The sequence below is a fragment of the Vidua chalybeata genome, chromosome 2 (genome assembly GCF_026979565.1).
Source record: "Vidua chalybeata isolate OUT-0048 chromosome 2, bVidCha1 merged haplotype, whole genome shotgun sequence".
Classification (NCBI taxonomy): domain Eukaryota; kingdom Metazoa; phylum Chordata; class Aves; order Passeriformes; family Viduidae; genus Vidua; species Vidua chalybeata.
In genome coordinates, this window is record NC_071531.1 from 112064833 (window position 1) to 112083911 (window position 19079).

At 44.9% G+C, this 19079-nt stretch overlaps 2 protein-coding genes across 10 annotated transcripts in view; one reads left to right on the top strand and one right to left on the bottom strand.

The window, feature by feature from the left end:
• POU2F1 (POU class 2 homeobox 1) overlaps positions 1 to 12628 on the top strand; it is a 113568-nt gene extending 100940 nt beyond the window's left edge. For 6 of the 9 annotated variants that reach the window (XM_053934298.1, XM_053934299.1, XM_053934300.1 and 3 more), the window contains one exon: positions 799 to 1498. In XM_053934298.1, coding sequence (XP_053790273.1) covers positions 799 to 1109 — 311 coding nt within the window. In that variant the 3' untranslated portion in view covers positions 1110 to 1498. Of the gene's footprint in view, positions 1 to 798; positions 1835 to 1986; positions 7109 to 12506 lie in introns of those variants that run through there. The other 3 variants (XM_053934304.1, XM_053934302.1, XM_053934301.1) reach the window with 3 other exon arrangements.
• Positions 12629 to 13010: 382 nt separating this feature from the next.
• The window catches only part of CD247 (CD247 molecule), a 48040-nt gene continuing 41971 nt past the window's right edge, over positions 13011 to 19079 (bottom strand). The window contains 5 exon segments of the mRNA XM_053935738.1: positions 13011 to 14488; positions 15216 to 15257; positions 16472 to 16528; positions 17177 to 17212; positions 17866 to 17949. Coding sequence (XP_053791713.1) covers positions 14423 to 14488; positions 15216 to 15257; positions 16472 to 16528; positions 17177 to 17212; positions 17866 to 17949 — 285 coding nt within the window. The 3' untranslated portion in view covers positions 13011 to 14422.

A 19079-nucleotide genomic window follows, 5' to 3' on the forward strand; every position in this document is an offset into this window, starting at 1 on the left:
ATATGTATTTGAAAAGAACCTGCAACAAGCATCCTGCCTCCTACAATCCTTATGTAAGAACTTGAAATAGATAAATCCACATTCAGAAGAGTAAATATTTATTTGTTTTGGAAGTAGCACAAACCCAGAAGTTACCACTGGCTTCACCAAGAGTTGAGTTTGTAGTTTGCCACCCATAAAAACTGGGTGGTACAAGTGTCTAAAGAGCTAGGTAACCTGTGTGTCCAAATATCCTCTAAACTAGCTGAACAAATCTTATTTCTAAGTTGCAAGAAAGAACCATTTCATAAAGTGTCACAGATAAATTTAGGAGATCATAATCTAAAGCAGTCTGAACACTGTAGACTCGTGAGAGTAACTTGTAACAGTGGTTGGTTATATGTCAACATTTAAAATGTTATGCTCAAGGTTACATGACCTTCTCCATCTTGTGTTAGCTGTCATTTCACATGAACCCTCATCTCAACCCCTCCCAGTGCAAGTTGCCTGGATGCACAGGCTCTCTGTGGCAGAAAACATAGACCAGTATTGTGCTAAAAGAGCTGAAGAAAGGCACAGTGGAATTAGTTTAGCAGCAAATGAAAGATGTGTTTTAGTATCTGCGAGATCTTGTCTGATGGTTATTTGGAAAAAAAAAAACACCAAACCAGCCTATGATGAGACAGCTGCCCTCAGTGATTTAGAGAGCACACATATCAGAAAAAGGCAAATGCAGAGACCCCTTGCTTTTAGGCACATTTTGCATTGTTGCTTACCGCTAACGTTATCTCCTCCCTGCTCAACTTTCCCTATTTTTAGCTCTTGCATCCGGTGGCTCTCTTCCAATAACATCACTGGATGCAACTGGAAACTTGGTGTTTGCCAATGCTGGAGGTACCCCTAACATCGTCACTGCCCCTCTGTTCCTGAACCCTCAGAACCTTTCTCTGCTCACCAGCAACCCAGTTAGCTTGGTCTCTGCAGCTGCAGCCTCCGCAGGGGCCTCTGGACCAGTCGCCAGCCTTCACGCCACCTCCACCTCAGCCGAGTCCATCCAGAACTCTCTCCTCACAGTGGCCTCTGCCAGCGGGGCCACGTCCACCACCACTACTGCCTCCAAGGCACAGTGAGCCGGGCTGGGCTGTGCTCCAGCAGCCTGGGTCACTGTGCGCTGGGATCGGCTGCCAGCCCGGTCGATGAACTGAAAATGCCATGGGCATCCTCTCACCGTGTTGCTGGGGACAAGCGAGAGAGAGAGAAAGAGAGAGAGAGAGAGAGAAGGAAAAATATTTAAAAAAACAAAACAAAACAAAACAAAACAAAAAAAAAAACACCAAAAAAAAAAAAAAAGGAGAAAAAATAAAAAACAAAAGCAAAACAGGAAGGATTTAAAGCTGGGACAGACATTTGCCTAATTTTATAATAAACACTGTCTTTTCAGGATCGCTTCATGGATCGGAGAACTTTCTAACCAAAAATGTAAAAAAAAAAAAAAAAAAAACCACAAAAAAACTAAAAACCGCAAAAACACAAAAAAAGTGAAAGGACTACTTATCATTTCCAGCAGTCACAATGACAAGTTAAGGTGGGTTATCAGTTCAAACATAGGAAGGGGATTTCTTGGTTTTTTTTGGTCTAAATATCTTTCTTTTTTAATTATCATTTTATAGGTCTGTTGTACAGGCCATTATGTCATACAAGGTGTTTATAATCGTATCAATCACGTTGGGGGTTCCTTTCTTAACTGGTACAATTTAGGCAGGCCTGTATTACTGGTGTATCTCTATTATTATTATTATGATTATTATTATTATTATTTTTATATATATAGTTTGGACGCATTTGTCTTTTGCTCCTGGATTATTTTCAGCGAGCTCCCACACCATGGGGGGAGGGTGGGGGGGGTGGAGAGGAAGAATGGAGCACAAATAGACTTTCTATCCTAATCTTCTGGAAATGTTCTGAACAGTTTCCTCATCCTTGAATTTGTCTAATGCCTACTTGTAGGGGTCAGAAGAATTTGTGTTCATCATTTGTGCAGGAAGCTCAGTGCAGTAGTGGAGATCATTGTGTGCAAACTTCCAGGCTGGTCTCTGCTTTGTAAGCAGAGGTAGGAATTTGCTCCAAACTGCCATTCTTCTCCTCTCAAACATTTATACAAAACAGCCAAATTCTGCTCTTAGCTTCTTGTGCTTGGTTCCTTTTACTTCAGAGAGCAGGATGTGACCTCCCGAGTGTGGATTGTGTGACAATACTGATGGCTCTTCTGTTCCAGTGATTTTGTTTTGCTGTGCAAAAGCACACACAAATATTTAAAAAACAACATGACCCAGGCTAATTGGCACAATGTAAAGCAGTATTTAGAATCCTAGATACCCTCTAGGTGAGTTGGTACCGGATTTCAGAAGGTCACATTCTCCCCATTCATAGCAATATTCTTTTTCCGATGCTTCCAACACTATTTAGAAGAGCTTCCTAGTAAAAAAAAAAAAAAAAAAAAGTGCTTCTGGCTGCAAAAGACAGAAGCCAGGAATATGGGAACAGAAGGTGCCATTGTTAATGCCAACACAACAAAGCCACTCTGGGGCTTTGCACACCCCGGGCTGATCTCTCTGGTCTCTGAGCTGCGGGGCTGCTCGCGGGCAATCGGCGCCTCTGGCCAGCAGCCGGGGCTGGCCTGGCACTGGAACTCACTTTTTAAGGTTGATTCTGATCTGTAGAGCAAAGGATATTTTTGTGGATGAGGAAGGAGTAATGAACTGTACAGAAGTTAGATCCGTATATTCTTAAATATACAATCCAGTATCTGAACCAAAAAAGAAAAAAGATTTTTAAAGAGAGAAGACTTGGATCACTGCAATGCAGTTCACGTTAAACTTTCCATTCCTGATGGATTTAAAGGTTTCTGCCATGTGTATAAAACTAAATTACTTTTAGCTAGTGAGGGTATTAGAAGAGTCTCTTTCCCACCCACCCCCTTTTCTTTTGTCACCAGAGTGTCCTAAAATAATGAGCTGATGCAGCTATGTTCGTTTTGTTGATGATTCAGGGGGATCCTGGAGCTTCTCATCCAAGATCCGCAAGGCAGCAACTTTAAACTCTACACATGCTTTGGTTTGCCTGAGCATGTGGGAGTTGTGTTTGCACTCAAGTGGCAGAACCCCTTATCTCTCCCCCCACTACCATGGTTTTGCTCTGTTCATCTCTAACTCTCCACCTTCCTGTTTTACTGATATTTAAACCAATTACCCCTGAAACTTCAAAACTAGTGAACTGCAAGCAGGGAAACTAACAAATGTCCGTCCACCTTTTCTTATGTGTTTTTGATTTTTTTATGTTTTATTTTTTTAAAACTAAGCTTGAACCAAAGTCAATTTCTAGCAAGCTGCTGTACTAATGGACTAGTTTGTGTAAGTGCAGTTCAGATGCAGAGAGGCGATAGATGCTACTGACAATTTCTTTTTCATTTGTCTTTTGTTTTTATTAATTTTATATAAAAGTTGCTGCTTGTTTTTAATCTTTTTTTTTTTTTTGGTTGGTAATTTGTGTTATCCTTGGGGCAGACTCTTAACTTGACTTTGTTTTCTTTTATTTGATATGTAAATAGAATGGCAATGTCAGAGGATTGTTAATCCATGAGGTCCCACCTTTATCCCCCCAGTATGGATGAATCTCTGTATTTTTGATATGTCTCTACGTCTTCAGGCTGTGCAGGAGACTTTTAGGGCTATGAATAATACTGCAAAAATGGCAGTGGCCCACAGTAAAAGCTTCAGAGCAGCAACAGGTACAGCTGGGTGAGCTTCAGGGAGGTAGGGAAAAAGTAGAAGAGAAGATGCTGGTACCCACTGTGCTGGTCTGGAGGCCACAGCACGGTCTATAGTTTCTACCAAAGGAATGCAAGTCCTCGGACTTGTTTTGAGTGAAGTAAGAGGATGGGGAAAACCGCAGCTGTAGCGTTTGTTCCTGACTCTGAAAGTCCCTGCTTACTTCCACGCCTGTGCAAAAGTACAATTTATCAGGAAGCTTTTTTTGTTAATGGGGGGAGACCACTGGGCTCGTCTCCGATGGATTCCCTCCTCCCCAAGGGTTTTGTGGCGGGGTGGGGGGCGTGGTCCTTGCAGATATCTAGGAAACACAAAGAAAGGTGGGCCTTAAATCAATGGAAAATCCTCTCTCCACAGTTCCAGGAGACTGTGCCATTAGCTGTCTGAATGAGTTTTCATGTCCCATTCTTGCTGGTTTGTGGTTGGGAGAGGGTCTTGTTGAGTACATATCTGGAACACTAATGCAGCTTGGATGGTTTATTTATTATAAAAATCTGCTTTTTTTCCTGACTACCTTTGCATTGGTCACATGGCTTTGGTGTGAGCACCTTATACCCCTCTCTTTACCCTCCTCTTCTCTACCCCATCACCCTATCTGGGGCCCAGATTCCAGGGAATTTCTTAGCGAGTTTTTTTCCTGAGAGAAACTGGAAACTCAAGAGTAGCCACATATCCAAAAAACTTGGGTTTTTGGTTTGCAGAAACTGACATAATACCCAAACAGCACATACCCCATGACATCCACTGCCAGTGTGCTCTGATTCATTGTCCCCTAAAACATCCCTGTGACTGACTGACTGTTGTTCCTGGAGCCTGCCTTTCATCCCTATCAGTGTTTTTCCTCATGGATGCTGGCTACCTCCAGTGTTTAGGTGAAAGACAGAAATCAGACTGGCAGTGGGTTTACATCTGCCAAGTTAGAGTGCATGTGCTCCTTCAGAGAATGAAAGGAATATGAGATCATGTACTAGAATTTAGCAGAAGTTTCTTTTTTAAATTATCATTGTGCTGGCAGCAGAAATTGATGCATCTGAAAAGAAACAATAACAATTGTGTACAGACCCAGTAAATATCATCACAGGAAGTTTGGTGGTGTGTTGGAAAAGGATAATAGCATCTCTTTTTCAGACTTCCATGTCTCTGTATTTAAAGGTGAGAGGGTTGCTTTTCATAGTTGCAAGCATGTCACAGTACCCAGGAAAGAAAAGCTAAGGTGAAAAGCTCTCCCTGCAGACAGGGATAGTTCAAAAAACGAAAGATTTCCAGGAACACAAACACAGATATGCCCAGAAGGTCAAAAACAATTTAGAGAATGGCTTCAGGAGTTGGTCTTGTAGCTTGGTGATGACATTTTTTCTGATCTTAAGAAAAACATGTTTTGCTTTAGCACACTTTGGCTTTAGCACACTTGGTCTCCTTAGAACCCACTCTCCACAGTCACCGTGGAAGGATTCACGAACAGCCCAAAGAAAGTTCACACAGGTGTGGCTGCTTACAATTGTAACATCTGCTTAGATTGCCTACAGAGCATTTATTTTGTTTCTCAGATACTGTACGACACCTGTTAGTTGAAGTACATTTCTATCAGTCACTGTGAGGTAGTGTGGATGTAACATCTCTTAGAACTATGACCTGATGTTCAAATGCCACCTCTGTAAGCCTCACATGGGGTGCTTTGACACATTTCTGCAGTTGAGTTAGTGAAGGACACAAGAGAGTTAATTCCTTAACTCTGTGCACATTCCTGCAAAGCAGCATTCCTTAAAACAGGAATTCCCTCTTTTTTTGTTGTTGTTGCAAATGGAGCAGCACAACCATTACAGCTGGAGCCATACCACAGATACTAAACCAAAGCAACATCTAATTTACCTTAAATATTAATTCATATTTTCTTAGATAAAGAAATATATAAAAATACAAAATTATCTTAAAGAGACAGGTAGCTTCTCATGGTCATCAGAGTGTTCTAGGATGGATAAAATAATGCATGGTCCAAACTTTCAATGATACTTGGTTTTAAACTGGAAGTTTAAAATGTAGATGTTTTTATTGCCACATTAACTTGACAAAGAGTCACTATTCCTTATTCCTGTTCTGCCTGAAATGGTTAAATGCTGTTTCTCCATACCCTGTACCCCAGCAGGGCCTGTCTGTCCCTGTTGGATGTTGCCTAGGGTGGAGTATTACCAAAGGAATAAGCTGGCCTGCTGGCCCCCACTGCATTTATATTTGTCAGTTCTCACACAGCCAATTCAAATCCCTTCCCTATTTTTGCAGGCAGTACATCTGCCCTCTCCCTCCCAAAGTACTATAGCAATATAGAATTCAATATACCTACCTTGCACAAGTTCTGCCCTTCTCACTCATTAAATCTCTTGTTGCTGCTTGTGAGTTTCTTTCTTCTTTCCAGAAAGGAGTCCCCTAAAATACTTTAAAGATATCCGACAGGGAAGATTTTGTCAAAAAGTTGTTGGCTGACAATTCAGAGTTTCTTAAGATGCTCGTATCTTTGTCTCCACGATGTGAGTGGTACCTGGTTCCCCCTGTGTCAGTGCAAGTAGTTTCAGTGCTTTTGGAACGATGAAAAGCAATTCCTCTATTTGCATATCTTCACACATGGACACAGTAATGCACGGGAAAAAATTAGATTTTTTTCGACTTACCTATCTGCATTTGATCTGTCTGCCACTTCTCCCAGGATACTCCAAGTGGGGACATGCTCTGAATTTTTACCCCTGTTGGGATGCTGTTAGGAGAGCCTTAGGGAGATTGCACTGAAATTACAAATAGTTTAACTGTGGGAGAAAAGACATCTTTTACTCACGTAGACAAATAAGGTCAGCATGTAGAACGTATTAAGTACTTCTTTTCTGACCAAATTCCTGAACATGAGGCAGCTACAGAGCTTTGTCTTGGGGCTGCTTTTAGGTCCATCAGTGATGCCCTGCTAAGAACCGTCCATAACTGGAATAATCTGGGCCCCCTTTCTCCCTGCCTGTGTCCATCCCTCTGCCTCTTTCCCTCCTTGCTCCTTCCCCGTCTTCCCTCAGCGAAAGGTAGCACCATACAGCTCTGAGAACAATACTTGTGGGTAGCAGCTGGCTTCTGGCACCTTCATAAAATACCTCAGCATAGCTTAGCATTGTCGCAGAACTGGTTTTAAACTGAAAAAATCAGAAGAGAAAAGCAAACTTTATAAATAGTGGAGATAATTCTAGCTGTAGAGTTTAGTTGAACTGATGGTTTATTATGATTGATAAACATGATTATGCTGTATGTATTTGAGATCCTGTTTATAGGTTACAACTTTATAGGGTCGGGTGGGGGTGGGTGGATGTTGGGGGCAGAGAAGGGGGTTTGACTGTGTTAGAAGGAAAATGTTTGCTCATAAATTTTTTTCCTTGTATCTGTCTTGCCAAAGGAAACATTTTGTCGCTCCTGGGTTTGGGATTGTTGTTTGGTTGGTTTATCTGTGGTCTAATCTGCAGCACAGCACGTGGTGGCATGCAGGTTACTGATGGGGTTGCTGTTCAGGGTCCTCTCGAGTGTGCGCACACTTCCCTCCCTCTTGGCCTTTCCTTGCCCCTCGCTGGGATCTGAAGATGAGGCAACAAATATCGAGGAGGCTCGGGGGAGAGATGGCTGTACTGGGCTAGGATCGACCTCGGGGCTGTAAATCCATTTCAGTTGAGTTGAGTTGCTCCAGAGCTGAACTGGGTCCGCTGTGTTTAACTCCAGGGAGGGACAAGAATGGTTGTCGCATCTTAATCTATCTGGGAGAGCAAAAGTGAAACAGGTTCCTTTTATCCCCCTTGTCTTGTTACTGAATGTAGGGCTTGTAGTGCTTGATAATAGGTGGAAAACTTTTTAAACACTTCCTTTTCTAATAGCAATGCTAATCCTGTCTAGACCAAAAACTATGAAAGAAAAAACCAAACTGAGAGAGGTGAAAGCTAACCTACTCCTAACACCTGGCTGGTCTGCCTGAAAGGGTTGAAATACTGTGAGACGGCTGTGGGAGAGGAGCTTTGAGGTGTTGTTGGCGAGGGACCAGGTCGTTCTCCTGGCCGATGTCTCGGTGTTGTGGTGGCAGTAGCAGAAGAGCGAGTGGTTCTTGCCTTGGGAGGGTGTTGCAGCCAGCTCCGCGTGGGCTCCAAGGCTCCCTTCCCGTTTCCCCTGAGGCTGCTGGAGCGGGGGAAGAGGGCAGGGTGTGCGTGGGTGGGTGTGTGTGCGAGTGCGTGTGAGCGCCAGCCGGCGCCGGCTGCGTGCGGGGAGCGAGAGCTGGGTTTCTAAAGGAGCTCGACTCCACTGGGGAGGGAGAATTCCCAGTGGCCTCGTAGGGAACCAAAGGCACTGATAAGTTGTCAGCTCTGCTGTTCTCAGAGCGGGTAAGAGGAAAAGCTGGGTGGGGGTTTTTTGAGCTTTGGGTCAGTGTCCCTTCCTCTAAGGACCTCATCTCTTGCGGGTACTCCCACCTTTTCTGCATGGAGTTGCATCGGCTCTGTGAAGACAAACGGTGTCTGGGGTTTGCCCAGCGCTGCAGGTCTTAGGCTGATGTTGGGATACAGTCAGGGAAAACTGTTTCTTTCCTTCAAATGTGGAAGCAGTGTAGTCCAAGGTCAGAGTCTGTTCAACAGCTTTTGCAGATGGTCTTTCTCTTAAGGGAGGGACCTTGAAGACTCCTTTCTTTGCTCCCCAAAGTAGCCTTGTACATGTTCATGTATCGTGCTATTGGGCTGAGCTGTTTTATCAGTGAACTTGGTGAGCTCTTGTGAAGAAAGGGAGGGAGGAAGGGGGAGAGCGGGTTGTCCAGCTACTCTTCCTCCGGACACCAATCGGGTTGCAGAACTTCACTGAAAGCTTTACTAATAGAATTGTTGTTCTGACATTATGTAAAAGTGGTATTAATATTGTGTGACTTTTCAAAGAGCTAGTTAGATTTATAGATAGGTAATAGGGATATTGAAGAAATGACTTCTCAAAGAAAAGAGCACTTGGAACAAAAGAAGTGGAAAACAAGGTGTGCTTTATGGAAAACAAATCTGAGGAAGGAAATGAAACAGCTTGTGGGAGGCGAGGGAAGATGATACCTTTGGCGTTCCTTAGTGCTGCTGAGGCTCAGCCCCAGAACTGGAACATACCCCCTCTGCCTTATTTCATCTCTCTACCAAACAGGACATTGTCAAGTAGCTCAGACCAAAATGCTGATCTGTCTTAAAACTGTGTCGGTCTGCTGGGGAATATTCTCCGGCAGAGCTTTACATAATACCGTAAGATACTTAATTTATCACGTTAGCTTCCCCTTCCCTCCCAAAATTGTCTTATCTGTTGTAGGCCCCACTTCAGGATTCACACTGCCTTTGAGGAATTCTGTGGCAGCAGCTACGGAAGCCCTATTCCCTGAATGTCATGGCTTCGTGTGCGTTCCAAGCCGGCACGTTGCGGTGCTATAAAACCCTGAAATTATTTAACAGTAGGAATCCTAAGACCTTAGGGAATGGCGTGCCAAGGGGCAACTCGTGGAGATCGCACAACCCCCTTGAGAAACGATTTAGGAACAAGAGCACCCGTGACAGTGTCCTGAGAACAAGGCAGTTGAGACAAAACCTTTAGTTCTTCCCCCATTCGCTCTCCACGCGTCGGCCTCTGCGACCCTGGTGCTCCCTGCGCCTGAGCGAGTCCGAGGGGAGAACGCAAAGAGAAAGACGTGGAGCTCAGGGCCGCTCCCCGCGAGCTCCCGGGAGCCGGGCCGCGCCTCCCCGAAGGGAAGGCAGCGCTGCGGGGCCGCCCGCGGGTGCCTCGGGGAGGGCTGGAGCAGCACCGGCCCCGTGTGTCCCGCAGGGCCCGGGCAGGAGCTCCTTCGTCCCCGCCAGTGCCGTTGTTCCATTTCCTTCCTCTGTGGTAGTATCTAAGGCTAGGTGTGAGTAGGTGTGGGGTGTTTATCCGCCACAGGTACAGGAGCTGTCGTATACCTCATTTCTAACTCGTAACTGAGTAACTTGCTTTAACTTTCTCCAAACCCCACAGAGTTGCCAAGTCTGCCCTCCCTCCTTTGATTAACACTGAACTCTGGCCTATAGCACCCCGTGACCTGCAACCTGGGGAGTGACCCCCTAACGCCTCTGAATGTCGCTGCTTAAAAGCTACTGCAAAGTGAGGGCAAATTGCAATCTTATCTTATTTCCTTTGGTTACAAGGGGTCCTCTTGATTAGTCTGTGAATATCCACCCCCTCCCCTCCACTCTCCATGGAAAAGGGCCACCCACGCTGCCTTTTCCCACCCCAGAGCCACGCTGAGCTCCAGGACCTGGAGGCGCTCTCAGCCCAGTGCTGTGTACATGCTACTCACTTTTTAACATGACCAAAAAAAAAAAAAAAAACAAAAACAAAAAAAAAAAAAGGAAAAAAAAATAGAAACCTCCAAATACTTAATTTTCTTCTTTATTATTTGACAATCCTGTATCCCTTCCCCACTCCCCAACCTGGCCAGAAGCTGCATCCTTAACCCGGTCCATCTTTATTTGAATGTAGTTCCCCTACCCCCATGGGAAAGAGAAGCTTTGTCAGGTCACGGTGGCTGCTATAAGTCGGGAGGGGGCGGTTTCTTTGTTTTGTTTTGTTCTTTTAAAATTTCCAGCCAAAACCAAAGATTTCCTAATGATTGTATAAACTCAAAACAAACAAACAAACCAAAGACAAAGGGCGTCTTCAGCACCAAGCCCACCTGTGAGGCCGGCCTGGCCTGGGCTGGCTGGGCGAGGGTCGCTGCCGGCCTGGGGGCCAGCCCGGGGCTCCAGAACGCCCCGGGCAGCAAGTCCCGGCTCCAGGGTGAAATCTGGGGCACAGGCGCTGGGAAGGGAGGCCGGGGCTTCGCAGGTGGGTTGAGGAGCTGAAGACTTGGGTGCAGGATTGGCTGCTCTGCTGGGTGCTTTAACCCTCTGGGGGCTGGGTGATGTTGATTAATACACGCTGAGGTGCACTTCTGAGCTTCCCCCCCCTTCACTGCTTGGAAGAGGCTGTCCTGTTGTGAGAAATCCCTGAAAGAAGAAGAAGCAGCTTTTCATTTCTCCTCTAGTTCCTTTTTTCTAGATTTCTTTTTATTTTTGCAGCACCACTGTGCAACTATGCATTGTATTTCTCAACCTTTTATGCTAGGTAGATGCCTGTGACTTTTTAACTTTTGGGGGGGGATTGCAAATGGAGGAACTTTTTACATGGATCTTTTTAATCTCAGTTGATTGGGGGGTGTTTGGTTCTAGGGTCAGACAAGCTCTATCCCAAAGCAAAATCCAAATGTTAATATTATTAGCCTGATGCAGATACCAAAGATAATTTCTTTCCTGCAGAACCTTAGACTTGTGTATTAAGTACGATTACCCAGCACTTGCATTAGTCTAACCTCAGTAATTCCAAAGCTTAGATGTATATTTTGGTATATTTCTGGGATATTAAAAAATTGTCGTTTAAATTCTTGTTTGTTTCAGTGTAATGCTCTTAAAGTCATAGCATGGAGATAACTGAACTTGTCCTATTCTTAGTAGTTTGAAATAATAGTATTTTTGTATGTTTTGGGTGTGTCTATGTATGTATTAACATAACGGTTTTCACTGCCTAGGTGTTCATAAATAATAATAAAAACCAACTACAAAGGGTTTTTAAACTGTACATAATATTCCGTGAGGAATTTCCACCAGACCGCCAATTTGGATTGCATTTTCACTGATGGCCGCTCCCAACTGGGATTCTTTCTTTCTTTTTAAAGAGACAGCATGTTCTTTTGTTTTCCCCACTGACCTGAGGTTTTTCTCAGTGCAAAGGGGGTTTCACTGTTTTTAAGGGGTGGGCCAAAGAAGGAAGTAGCTTAAATTTTGTTTTAAAAAAGTATTTACCGTGTTAGTTTGAAAACTACCCCTTTGTATTAAGAATTGGGAGTGGAAAACCAAGCCCTTTCTTCTAAATCTGATCATAACTTTCAAAGAAATGAGGATTTGTGAATGTCTCTAGTGTCTGGGCAGTCCCTTTCTGCTTTTTTTTTTTTCTAAATAAGACAAGTTTTTGGTCCTAATGGTTTCACTGCTCTGTGCAACTGCCTGCTTACACTGGCTGGGAGGTTTTTTTTCTCTTGGCCTTCCTCATACACTGCATTTATACACTTGAGGTCAGCAGAACACTTGAAATCAAGGGCCATTATGGGAGTACCCTACCCAAACGCAACCCAAGCTTTTCTTGAGACTGAAATGTGAGAGTCCCACACATTTCAAAACCTTGCTGATCACACTAAGGGTGAGGAGGAAGGCGAAATGCTGTCTCTTTAAAGATGTCCTTTATTATTATTATATTATTATTATTATTATTTTCCCAGTGGTTGCCTACAGATAGCTGTAGGCATTGAGAGATTGTGTAGATTACAGTAAATCAGAATGAAAAGGTAGATTTTGTGTAGATGCATTTGTCTGCTGTAATTTTTTATATATATTAAACTTACTGTAATTGTACAGTTCATTTCTGTTGTAAACATCATTAAACCATTTTCCAAGTGTTTTAACATGTATGCACTTGTTTGTAGTTTTTAAATGTGTCCCCTTGCATCAAACTGGACAGAAGATTGATCTGTGATGCCCTTTGTCTTGTCAGACTGGAGGAAAGCCCGGGTTTTATGCACTCTGCTTGAAGCTCTTGTTCTAATTCTGTATTTATCAGCTCCTCTCCTAAAAGCAGAAACAGCTTCAATTGCTTCCTGAAGGCAGAGAGGAGACTCAGCTCAGCCCCACAGTGAGTGGCCCCAAAACCAGCATTGGATGCTTTTTTGAATCAAGGTATCCATTGATATATAAAGAGCATAAAGGTGGTTTCCCCCCCCCGCCCCCCAAAGAATTTCATTCCTATTGTTTGGTGGTTGGTATTTCACACTGCCAAAGCTTGTGACTTTACATCTTGCAGATCTAGTTATGGTGATTTAAAAAGAGAAAGCTGTTTTCAGCACTCTTTGTTCTTGCATCGAGTGCTTTGCAGCATAACTTTACTGTAATTTTCAGCTCAGCTGTCTCAGTTATCACCCAGTTCTCTCAATTTTTCTTGTCACTGCAGAACAGTAAATGATCTAGGAGGATTTTTTTTTTTTGCAAGAAGCATTCATTACCATGTCTCAGTTTCCTTTTTTTTTTGCTTTAATTTATTGCAAATATTCTTTAAAAGCTACAAGCACCTACTGCAGGTACAGTTTTACTACTTAAAGAAGTAAAACTGCCTTGGAACTTGCTTAGCACCCATTTCAGCAAGTTTTTCTGCTGAAAACCCACCCAGTCCCTGGAAAGAAGACATAACCTCATTTGGCCAGCACCCAGAGCAGCAGCTCTTGTTCCCACAGCCTTGCTTTAGCTCTGCTTCTTCTGTGATGACTGGTGAGATGGCTTGGTCAGCTCCTGGGTCGAGGTGAAGCACCCCTGATGTTGCTGGGCTGGATTTGTCCATGCTGAATTCCTCCAGGCTTCCCTGTGCAGCCTTGCGAGGCACGGGCAAAACTGAGGCTGCAGCAGCAGGAGGTGAGTGTCCTTTGGTACCTGGGTTTGGGGCATTTTCCCAACAGCCCATCCCAGCTTCTGGGACGTGTGTAGGAGCTTCTGCTGGAATCCTGTCCTCCTCAGCTTCCCTGGGAGATGGTGCTGCTGGGTGCAGGCTGGTCCTGACAGGCTGAATGCCTCAGGTAAGGAGCTCGTGCCGTTCCCCCTGCTGCTCCCTACACACACACGGGACTGTGGCACTATTTTATTAATTCATCAAAAACACATGACATTACTGAGCTGGTACCTCCTTGGAATGATACCTGCACCTTTTAGAGGCAGCCTCATGAGAGAGTGGTTTGGAAACTGCCTTTATGTTGGCTTTTGTACAGTTTGTTGTCTGGAAGTGATAATAGGGGAACCCATCTCCTTGTTTTCTTTGTTTTTCTGCCTTCAGAGAAGTCTCTCACTCAGCTTACCTGGCTCATATTTATGGATGAGTGGCTGTGCCATTTGCTTGATCTTTTTTTGGATATTGGTGCTCATTTTCTTCCTACTGGAAAATTTGCATTCAGCCTCTCTGCTTCACTACTGTAACATCATGTCACTCTTTATAATTAGAGAAAAAAGTTGCCCTCCATTGAAGCAGTTTTTTAAAGGCAAATTTAAAGCAAAAAGGGTGAAATAGTCTTAAGATAAATACTGCAGGAAGTAAATACAACCCTATCTTTGCAAATTGTTTAAATGCAATAAAGCCTTAATTCCATGTCTTAGTATTCTGGAAGACAAGGAAGAGCTATGGAAATAGCTGTGTTTGTTAGGTGTGGTCTAGTCCCCACAACACAAACCTGACCAAAAAAAAATCAGCCTAACACCCACTATAATTGGAAACAACTTTACAGATATGTACATTCTAATAGCAGAAGCAGTTACATGATTCAGGAGGGGAGAGAGAGAAGGAAAAGGCCAGGTCCAAATTCTGTGCACCAACCCCAGGAGGTTCTTGCACACAGAAAACACATAGTGCTTGTGTTGGATGAAAAAGGTTTTCCCCCCTCTCCTCCCCAAAGCAGGTGGGCATCTCTCACTCTTGCCCATCCCCTCTGAGGCTCCCACTTAGCGGGGAGGCAAAGGCTGCATTTGGAGAGCATCATAAGTGTCCTTGGTTGCTGCACTGAGCCCCTGAAAAAGAGAAAACCAGAGAAACAGGTTAGGGATGAGTGTGAGTGCTTACTTCCTCCTGGCTGACTGGCAGCAGTAGGATGGCAGGGGCTCAGTCAGGAGCATAAGTCTGACTTTTTTTTTCCCCCTACAGAGGTTTTTACTCCTGAGTAATTCTTTAGTCTTTGTGTGGTGCAAATAGCTATTACTTAACTGAAGGCAAGGTACATCCTGAATAATGGTTATGAAAACATGACTATAGCAAATCATCCTAACTGGTTCTGCAGGTCTTTGGAGTGTACATTTTATTTGTGTATTATTAAGAGCTAACTGATGCTAGAATGAGCATCGATAATTAAATGAACAGACATCAAATAATGAATTTTGTTCTCTGGACTTCTTCTCTTTGATTTGGAAGGGAAATCAGGTGTAGCTCTGGGTAAGTAAGTTAGCAGTGAGACCTGAGGTGGTTTTGAATCCTGGGAAGCATCCCCTGACAGCTCTGACAGTGGTGTCCAGTCTTTTCCCTGACAAGCCTGCTCAGGTAAGGCAGCTGTGCCCTGTGTTGTGGATCCCAGAGCAGGGGTAGCTGGAGCTTCCAAGAGTGAGGAGTTAGTGAGACACCTGGTGCCTGCTTGGGAAACTTCCAGCTGCCTTCCACTTCTCTGTGCCTCCCCAACAGTGCCATTGGATATCCAACCACTCAGGAGGATAGGTGAGGGCAGCAGCTGTGGGAGGTGGTGCCTACCTGGTAGAGACCTTCATTGCCTTTGCCTCGCCGCCTCTGCTGCTTTGGGAAAATAAAACAAGCAAAGACTGATTAATGGGTGCTTTCCTGATTATGCAAAAAGACCCTGAGTTCCCCCATGCTGTGCTGAGGGTGTACAGGATGTACCAGCTGTGCATGGCCTGGACTCTGCTCTGCACAGGAAAGCACCTGGTAAGTCTGGACCAGCCCAGACATGCTGCAAGGGCTGTTAAGGAGAAAATAGAGAGGATAGGAAATAAAAGCAAATTGGTTTCGTTTGCTGACATATTTTCCTGTCATACTGTTAGAATGTTGCTATTTCTTTGATTCACTGTATGTATAGAGATTTGGCAGCATTTCTGTAGGCACTGATTATTTAGTATTAGATTGTATCACAAATGTGTCAAGGAGTAGTGCTTGTTACAGTTAAAATTGCAGCAAGCTATTAAATGATCATATATTTGGAATGGGACAAGGGCTTTGGTGTTCTTGTCCCTCCAGAAAGAGAAACATTCAAAAAGCACAGTGCAATTTTATAGCCCCATAGCTCATAGACAGAGCTTGACTCTGGCAGAGGAGCATTAGAATAAAAAAGGGGACGAGATTAAATGTTGGTGTTGCTTCAGCATTTCTCAACACTAAACTTTGTTTTGAAATGCCCCTTTTTTTCATGTGTGAGAAGGAAATGAAAAGTTATATATATATATATATATATATATATATATATATATATATATATATATATGACACTTTGACATAAAATAGAACCTGTGTAGGTCAGAGCAATTTTTCATTTTGCCATAAACAAGAGTCCCCAGATGGTTTGTTTGTGACACAAGCCCTCCTCCCCCAGCAGTTTGTGCACAGAGCTAAAAACCCTCCTTCTGCTGTAGCTGGAGATGTGACTGATGTGTGCCTTCTTAAACATTTGAGAGCAGAGCCGTGGGAAGGAGGACGTTTCCCCTATTCCTTGTCAGGCACAAGGAGGGGCTGGCACTTGCTCTCCTGATCCTGGAACACCAGCCAGCCTCAGCAGCCCATGGAGGGGAAACCATAAACGTGCAGCTCCGAACTGCTCTGGAGAAACATGCCCCAAAATCTTCCAGTGCTGCTGGACCATTGCAGCACTTGACACCAGACCTTCCTTCAGCTGTTCCTCACTCATCTCAGCCAGGGCAGCCATCAGGGGTTTTCTGGTCAAAAGCTGAGATGTTTTCTGTTGCCATGTTTTCACCAGGAAGGAAAGTAAGACTCACCTCTCCCTTCATTCCAATCTCACTGTATGCCTCACCCATCTTGTCCTTCTGCAGTGACTGCAGGCAGAGAGGGGAAAAGAGTCAGTGTGACAGTAAAAAAGCCAAGGCAGCCCCTAGGTAGTCACATTTCAAACCAACTGAACTCAGAGTATCTCATTCAATAGCAGCAAAGGTCTTGGAAACAAGCTCATTTCTCAAACATGGAAGACCCAGGAAGACCCAAATTAAGACATGAGAATCAACATTCCTGTATTTGTGCTTTGGAGCACAGGCCACCACATTTAGCCAGAGTCAAATCAACTCCGTCAAAAGGTTCCTAAGCAGCCCCTGTTAGATGCACTGGTATTTGGCCTTTGCCAGAGAGCAGGCACAGGGGCTGGAGTCCATGCACAGGAAATATTGCAGCAGCAATCACATGGGATGAAGGTTGGTTAGTCACTAGCATCAGGCATTAGCAGGTATCTTGATCCAAGTTCTTTTCTACATCTCACCAGTGTTTTTCTCCTGTCACTCAGAAGTGAGCAGAAATTTTCTAACAAAAACAGAGAGTCTGGGGGGAAGAGCTGGGTGGAAGAGAAGTCTGGAAAAGCAGCGGTTGAGTTTTGAAGCAGAGCTGAATTTGGGTGGCAGGGGGTAAAGTCTCCTATGAAACATAATCTCCCTCCCATCCCTCCCTCTTTCCTCCCTCCAGAGTGCTCTACTCACAGTGTAGACAGTGTCCTGAGGGTTCTTTCTCCTCTGCTGTAAAACAGAAGAAAAAGGTTGGCCATACATTGCACTACCAGCATCCCCCACCACCTTTTATGTGCTTATGCACTTGCTCCATGGCACAGCTGCGGTTCTATGGACTTTCCCTGCCCATTCCAGTCCATCCTGCCTCCACCCATAAGGCTCTGTTCAGACAACTTGTTCTGGGGAAAATTTATTTCACTTTAGCAATTGGTAGAACTTAGTTCTTCTCTGCTCACCCCCTACAGCTGTCACCTGCTGATGCAGGAGGTTTTCCCTCCCTTTTCCTTTGAAAGTGATGGGCTCTGCAGCAGAAAGAGTTGTTTTGGCTGCTGCTCTGCTTTGTGGGCGCTTGTTTGATGGCATCAGAGGCAGCGAGCTCTGTGAAACACCCACTGCTGCCGGGCCTCCTCCGCATCCGCCCCGGGCCCGGGTGTCACTTCCCACCCCGGGTGGCTGCGAGCTCCCAGCCGAGCAGGGGGGCAGAGATCTAAGGGGAGGGGGAGCTTCGCTCCTGCCCCCCGCGCCGCCCGGGTTACGACACAAATCGCGTCGTTCCCTCCCCGGGAAGGCGCTCGGGTGGCTGCCTGTGTGAGCAGCGCTGTGACACGGCGTGGGAGGCACCAGATCAAAGGGCAGAGGTGCACATGTGCGTGGAGGTTTACCTGGTGTCTCCCGCCCAGCTCGGGGTCTGCTCCTCGCTTTCCTCCCAGAACATCGTAATCGTCTCTGTGCGTGCGGGAGAGTTTCTGAAACGGGAGAGCGAAAGCACCGTGATAATGAGATACTAATAGATCTTAACCCAGATAATAACAGCTCTTAACTCAGAGAAAAGGGAACCCAGCTCAGCTCACAAGGACTATCACTGAACTAGAAATTCTTTTTACTCCCTAATGCAACTGTCAACAACATCTACATTTAAGGCATGGAAATGACACAAAACTGTAAGCTGTTGCATCAAGAGCCTTTCCTAAGTGGAAATGAGTTGAAAACTAGAGAGCAGGAGGGGGAGGGACTCTGACTTTCATGCTTTCTCTCCCACTGGAGAGCGAAGATCCATGAACTTCGTTTTTCCTGCAGAGCTGCTCAACTAAATTTACATCAAGGAACTACAGAAATTTTATGCCCAACATAATTCTTAGCTAGGAAAGGTTACCTTGGACAAGGGCAAAGGAGAGATTTCAGGTCAAAATAACACAGCTGACAGAGTGCTACTTGAAAGGTGATGGGCTACACTTAAACTGAAAAGAAATTGCATTAGTGTTCAGACATTACAGAGTTAAACAGAACTCATCACAGGATGTGGCTATGGTCAAAAGCATGAGAAAAAAAATTAAAAGATAGCTAGACATAGCAAAAATAGCTAGAGTTGAATGCTGCCATGAGTGGGCAATTTAGTGAGGAGACTCAGGCAGGATCTTGCCTCTGTCCTCTTTCACTGCCTAAAGATGCTGCCCATGGTCAGGGCACAGGACAAGGCACATCTCTGGTGTGATCTGGTACAACAGAGCTTGCTGTGGGGCTACAGGAAAGCTTGGGAATGGAGGCACAGGGGCTGTGGTGGCTCAGGCTCACACACTTGAGAGTGGAAGAGCTGCAGGTGCAGAGTCAGCTCCACAGCATTCCTTGGCATTTGCCCTTTGCCCAGCCCACATCAAACAGCAGCAGCAACAGGGGCAGTGGCTGCACACCCAGAGCTCTCACAGGCCTGTTTGTTCCATGGGGCAGCACAACAAACAGCCTGGGCTCCTGCCAGCCTAGAGCTCAGAGGGCCAAATCAGGAACCAACAGCCTGAAGAGCTCTCCAGGATGTGGCCAGAGTGGTGACACCAGAAGCTGTCCCTGCGAGGTTTTACCTTTCCTCCTTACAGCTGCCATG